Raw genomic sequence first — 6726 nt, 5'->3', positions numbered from 1 at the left:
ATCGGGGCTTGGTTATTCTCCTTAAATAAAAAACCGGTGTGCAAGTCGGACTAGCAAACAAAGGGTTCCGTATTATCGTACCTACAAGAAATGACACTTTTTTATTTATTTTGAATTTTGTGCTAATTTGTTGTTAGGTATAGCGGCCATAGAAATTGGTACATTTTGTGTGAAAATTTCAATTACGATTCACGCCAGACGGACTAACGGACGGACGGACGGACAGCGGAGTCTTCGTAATAGAGTTCCGTTGGCACCCTTCGGGTACGGAACCTTAAAAATCGGCACAAGTATGGCAGTCGAGATAACTATCAGGGAGGGATCGCCCCGCACACCCCCGCGTTCCCCCACCTCATACCCCGATTGCCATATCAACCTCCACGGAATATAGCTGTTGCACCGCCTGCCTTGAGTGCCTCGTTGATCTAGTGTATATTAGCATGTTCGACTGCGCATGACGATTGACGAGATCCTGGATTTCCAAATTCAAATCAAAACTTCATGTAGAACTAGTGTGTCTTATGTTGCGTCCGTGACTCTACCACCCAGTTATGCAGATTCGAGTTCGATTCCAGGGTCGGGCCAAAAATGGTTAGGCACCTGTTGGATTTTTAAGAAATGCTCAGTACTAGCCCGTAGTTAGGAAGTAGGCGAAGTCACCCCCGTGCCTCGGAGAGCACGAAATGTCGTTGGCCCTGCGCCTGATCTCTCTGTGGTCGTGTAGAATTTCCATCTCATCGGGCTATGAGAGTGAGGGAATAGAGAGTTAACCTATGTTTCCACACACCCACACAGTGTTTGTACACTATGCCTTGTCTATACCTATGCCCTATGGAGATTGGCCAAGGATGGAGAATGGAACCGATGATCCGATAAAAAGCCGTGGCTAGTTACCACCCTACCGACAAAGCCGTGCCACCTAGCGATTAAGCGTTCCGGTACGGTGCCGTGTAGAAACCAAAGGGGTGTGGCTTTAATAAAAAAACTGCCATACCCCTTCCAGGTTAGCCTGCTACCATCTTAGACTGCATCATCACTTACCACTAGGTGAGATTGCAGTCAAGGGCGAACTTGTATCTGAATAAAAATAAAAATACGAGTAGGCACTTATCTACTAAAAAATATATAGGTGCTTACTCTTTATATCTACCTAATGATTTGTTTTAGGTAGGTAGGTACGCCCCGTAATTGAATAACTGGTTCAGAAGATTTGATGCTAAGATTTGAGGACTGATGGAACGTCTAACTAGACTGGAAAATATATTGTGAAGACTAATCCTTCTAGATACCTACTGGGTGTTGTATTTCTAAATCTATTCATCCCTTGTTGAAATATACACGTGGGTTACAAACAATAACGTCTTGGTCATTGTCTACGCTATTTGGCCCGAGAGTATGTGGGAAATAATGAGGTAGTGCTTGATAAAAGTTGAAAATTCCTAAGATGGTTCTTTTCCGCTGCCTGAGTACCCATAGTCCTCGACAGGTTGAGCTGGCAATCGGGGTATGAGGCATGGACACGCCCCGCACACCCGCACGTCACCCGTTTGCCCGCACCGGGTTAGCGCAGGGGCTGTGCGGGGCGTTCCCTCCCCGATAGCCATCTCATCATCATCGTCTCAGTATAGGTACATATTGTAGTCCCTCAAGCTATTCGGTTCCTAAACTTATTTGGTTGTAGTTTCCTTAGTTGAGAACCATTTATTGAGTTTTAACTATCAGCATTTATTAAGCATCGTCGTTGATCATAATCTCAATCCGTCGCCAGCCCATTACTGCGACGGGTTTGCACTCTCCTCTCAGTATGAGAGGTCTTATGGCTAGGCAAGTACAGATTGATAGACTTCACACATGTTTAAGAACATTATGAAGAACTCTCATCTCAGATGATTACCGAGATTTCCTCAAGTTTCACTTCACCGTTTAAGCAAAATCAAGCACCTCCTCATAATTTTTCTCGGCTTCTCGAGCCTCATGTGATACCTGATAAAATTATGCGGATCGGTTACTATCTTAGGGAGACATTTTCTTTCACGCTAATGGAACTATTCATGCGCCTTTCAATCAAACCTACTTCGTAATATATAAAAGGCGGGGAAATAAGCCCAGGATCACTATTAGTTTGGAAGCCGAGAAAATATTACATCATGGTAGGTGATTTTTGATCGTGAAAAGCTCAAACATCCTTCAATTATTCTTCTCATAGCTAATTATTTATTTAACTCTTCCCGGTTTTCACGTGATTTTCTTTTCTTTTTGTTATGTGCCGATTTATCGTATGTGCATACTTAGGCCCACGTGTAAGTTCCTCTACATATGATATCTAATTTAATATTTATTAATCATCATGATCAACCCATCTTTGTTCCACTATTAACCACGGGTCTATTTTAGAATTAGAAGGGTTTGGCCACAGACCACAGTCTATCCCGGCCCAGTGCGGATTGGCAGAACATTATGGAGAATTCTCAGACATGCAGGCTACTCAAGGTGAATTTTCCTTTACCGTTAGAGGAAGTAGGTAATATTGGATTGCTTTAAAACGCACATAACTCCGAAAAGTCAGAGGTGCGTGCCGAGTTCGAATCCCGGACTCCCCCGAGTGGAAGGCCGACGTAGACGACCACTAGGCTATTTTTGAAACCCCACCTAAACCCTTCTCAGTGGTGGGCTGACGATTTATTGATCATGATGACTTACTCATCAGCAAGAACGGATTTTATACGCCATGTACCTAATATAATATAATATAATATCTATGGTATACCTAATATCACTGCGATCTTTAAATTGAAGCGCACTGTATGAGCCACCGAACGCAACGTCCGACGAGCGAATTTGCAAATAAATTCAAATCGAGTCGTTTAAAAATAATTATGATCTCACGGGTCAGAGGGATAACATTTGCTGCACTTTGAAGCACATGATAACTACGAGTTGTTGATGTCCGTTTCGGTAGGTACCTACTCGCAGTTGCCATGAGCTTCAACGTAGGCTATTCGCGACAAAATTTAAAAAACCGCCCCTTTATATCTACGAACGCAACTATGTACAACAAATTGGAGAATATTGTTATTAATTAATTAGTAAATAAATTAAGTAAATTACAAAACCTGGCGTGAGCCTGGGCAAGCTTTCCCTAAAGCACGGTTTAGGTACCTATGCAAAAGTGGCAAGCGGAGGAGACGTGGCGTGGGCAATGTTTGACCAGACTTGTATGGTACCTATTGGCACGTTAGCTGACTTCCACGTATCCATACTGTGTACACTAGTATAGAATTTCTATGTATAGTAACGCACCCCGCACAGCTCCCGTGTTAACCCGGTGCGGGCGAGCGCGGATAACCTGCGGGAGTGCGGGGCGTCCGCACGCCTCATACCCCGATTGCCATCTCAATCTGGCGCGGACTATAGACACCTTGCTAATAAAATATAATAACTATTAACTTATTAAACTGGCCTTTTACAGATTAAGTTGTCTCTTGTTCTACTACCAACATGTACAGCGGCACTGCTCACCATGCAATTACTGTTGGCTCCAATCCTGGCTTTCAAGAAATCGTCCAATGTGGACGAATTTATGGTCGAGAATCAACGGACGCGCATGAGACAAAACTACGTTTTACAGAGAGCTCTGAATAACGACATGGATACGAAAAAAATAGGAATGACGTATGTAAACGACCCAAACCCTGAAGAACTACCCGCCCTTATAGTGGACTATGCTAATATGATTAGAAATGATATTATACTGCTGGACAATTCTGTTGAAACACGTACCAGGAAAAGAGGAAATATCAAAGTGGAAAAAATCAATGTGAGTTTAGAATAGGTACAAGTGAAAAATTGGAAATTTAAGAAACCGACGTCAGTCATTCCTCTTGTTTAACCGTAAATGACAGAACTTTATTTTGGTACCTACGTAATGCGAAAAATTGCTTTAAAATCGGCCCAGTAGTTTTGAGGAAAATGGGAAAAGATACAACGACCATGTAAAGAACCTCTTACTTTAAACGTGTAATGCCAAAAACATTTAAATATACTCGTAATTGGTATACAGTACAGTACGGTATGGTAAGTAGGAGCGCTCAAGGAGTCGTACGTATGAGCATTGAGCACTCACAGGATTTGAAAGATCGTATCGGGATCGTGCTTGCACATTCGTACATCCAAATTTCGTACGAACACGCATGTGAGCGCGGCCTTACTTTTAAGTAATCGTCCACATGCTTTCCTAAATTAAAAATAATGATTACTAATTTATCACAGCAGGTTGGTCCCGTAAACGAAGTACCTTGCAGATGCGAACTAGAAACGGTTAGTAGACTGAAATGTTATTTAATAATTAGCTTATTCCCGCGACTTCATCCGCGAGGATTTACATTTTTTTAAGATCACGCTGGGATTTCTCAAAATCTTTCCTGAATATACGTCGAAGGGAGTCAAGGAATACTATTTCTTCCAAACAAATCTATCAAAAATCTATCTAGATATATCTAAATATATAAAAGGAAAAGGTGACTGACTGACTGATCTATCAACGCACAGCTCAAACTACTGGACGGATCGAGCTGGGCATGCAGATAGCTATTATGACGTAGGCATCCGCTAAGAAAGGATTTTTGAAAATTCAATCCCTGAGGGTGTGAAATAGGGGTGAAATTTGTGTAGTCCACGCGGACGAAGTCGCGAGCATAAGCTAGTCTACTTATAATAAAACTGTAATTGGACGACTTCTGTACGATATACTTTGAAAATTTTAATTTGAGGAATCATTATTATCGATATAGACCCCAAAACATTTTTTTTGGAATTGTTGTCTGGCTGTCTGTAAGAGCATCACGCTAAAACTACTGAACAGATTTAAATGAAAGATATAGTGGTAGCTGATACCTACACCGGGTTAACATATAGGGTAGTTTTTATTCCGAAAAATTAGAAATTCTTCGGGATAAAGGATCAAATTTTTTATCGATTTTACTCCACAACTCCGTCAAGTTTGAACCGATTTTCACAATTCCTTTCTTTTTACAAAGGTCAGGTTGATACCATGTAAATTTGGTGAAGATTTGATGTACAGTTTCGGAAATGGAGGACGGATCTCCACAACGGGTAACAGCAAATTGATCGCAATCAGTATAATAGCTTAGGTAAAAAGTAGACTCTAAAGTTTATACTGACGAAAGTAAGGCGCAGCCTCTTTTTGGTAACAACTCAAACTAAGCCTTATATGCTTTGTAATAGCGGATCAGCCTTTGACTTGAGTCTCCTAATTCCTGCGTATTTTGTTTTAATCATGGAAATTTCAACAGGTCTCAAACTTTGCCCTCCACTTACGGCTTTGGTATTACGGTTGCAAGAACATTATGATTCACCTACACGTAATAAGATTCCCATAGAGACACAGGTTCGAATCCTGCAATTTTTAATATGTACCTATTTAAAAATTATCTATGTCTCTGTTTTTAGAAAGAACCTATGTCTCTGGACGCTGGCGCTGACCATTTCCCGAGCTCTGTTGAAACTAGAGTGTGCGATGCTAGCCTGTGTCCTAATCCATACAAATGCCATCCGCGATTACATAATGTACGTAAGTCGAACAAGTCGGGCCCAAAATTGAATTTGAGTAAAGACTAGTGTTATACCTATATAGTGTATCAATGTAAATGAATGACAACACTTATAAGCATGTTACTTAACGTGGATTTTCAGCTCACAGTAAGCAAATGTGATTCGAAAGTGTCGATATCATAATAATATTATCTAAACCTTTACAGATAACGGTATTAAAAAGAAATAGGAAGTTAATGCAAACCGATGAATTATTTGAAGAGGAGTTACCAGAAGACTTCCCAAAGCACTGGGTGGCGATTAAGAAACCCGTTATAGTTGCTTGTTTATGCCTAAGAAATTATGATGGTAGAAGCTAAAATTCAAAAATGACTTTTAACGGAAGGAAAAATATTTTAGACCTTTTATGATACTACCTACATCTCTAGTTTAATAAATTTTTCATAAAAGCAATTATTTATTGTTACGCCTAACTAAATAAAAAATAGGAGTAGATAGGCAGATATTTATTTAAATTGTTTTATTTTATAGTATTCCTTTTATATAGGAAACTAGAGGATGTCCGCGACTTCGTCCACGTGGATTTTGGAAAAATCCCGTGGAAACTCTTTGATTTTCCAGGATAAAAAGTAGCCTATGTCCTTTCCCGGGATGTAAACTAACTCGATCGTAGGTACGATGTATGTAATGAAGTAAGAAAACAAAAAGTATAAAGTTACCAATAGGAAGTATGTGCATTAATTTTATCTGCTTGACATTTTTTAAAGCTTTTTATTAGGTTGACTCGTTCGTATGTTGTCATTCCGTCGAAAATGGTTTGGCTACTTCCAATTGTTCACTTGAGTTGGAATTTTATCAACACGTGTGGTTTGGGTCAAAAAAGATGATTAGTGCCTTCCAATAAGCGTCTATGATGACGGACTGTGCAAGGTGGACATTGGAACTCTCTATGGTATGCCGTATGACAGTCGTATTAGGGCTCATTTGCTTTGTTTCATGGCATCATCATCAACCGATAGACATCCACAGCTGTACATAAGTCTCTTGTAGAAATTTCCACATGCCACTGTCTCCCTTACAAGACCTTCGCTGCAGTATCGAAAGCAGTCCTTACTATCGTAACTACAAGACAATGTGGCTTATTCCGTTGTACTA

The 6726-nt window shown here is 40.4% G+C and overlaps 1 protein-coding gene across 1 annotated transcript; it reads left to right on the top strand.

Annotated features, from left to right (window-relative positions):
* Positions 1 to 3474: 3474 nt before the first annotated feature.
* Positions 3475 to 6022, top strand: LOC117982173 (prothoracicotropic hormone-like). The gene is made up of 4 exons (XM_034968473.2): positions 3475 to 3817; positions 4270 to 4317; positions 5470 to 5586; positions 5778 to 6022. Exons 1-4 carry the CDS (start codon positions 3521 to 3523, stop codon positions 5928 to 5930), a joined length of 615 nt encoding a protein of 204 aa, XP_034824364.2. The 5' UTR covers positions 3475 to 3520; the 3' UTR covers positions 5931 to 6022.
* The last annotated feature ends 704 nt before the right edge of the window (positions 6023 to 6726 follow it).

The sequence above is a fragment of the Maniola hyperantus genome, chromosome 5 (genome assembly GCF_902806685.2).
Source record: "Maniola hyperantus chromosome 5, iAphHyp1.2, whole genome shotgun sequence".
NCBI lineage: Eukaryota > Metazoa > Arthropoda > Insecta > Lepidoptera > Nymphalidae > Maniola > Maniola hyperantus.
Note: the sequence above shows the minus strand (reverse complement) of the source record. Positions and strands in the feature narration are given on the sequence as shown.

Bases quoted from the DNA above. Each gene is read 5' to 3' on its own strand.
- LOC117982173 (XM_034968473.2), top strand. From the start codon at position 3,521: ATGCAATTACTGTTGGCTCCAATCCTGGCTTTCAAGAAATCGTCCAAT. The intron at 3,818-4,269 runs GTGAGTTTAGAA...AATTTATCACAG, and splicing joins TCAAAGTGGAAAAAATCAAT to CAGGTTGGTCCCGTAAACGA. The intron at 4,318-5,469 runs GTTAGTAGACTG...CTCTGTTTTTAG, and splicing joins GCAGATGCGAACTAGAAACG to AAAGAACCTATGTCTCTGGA.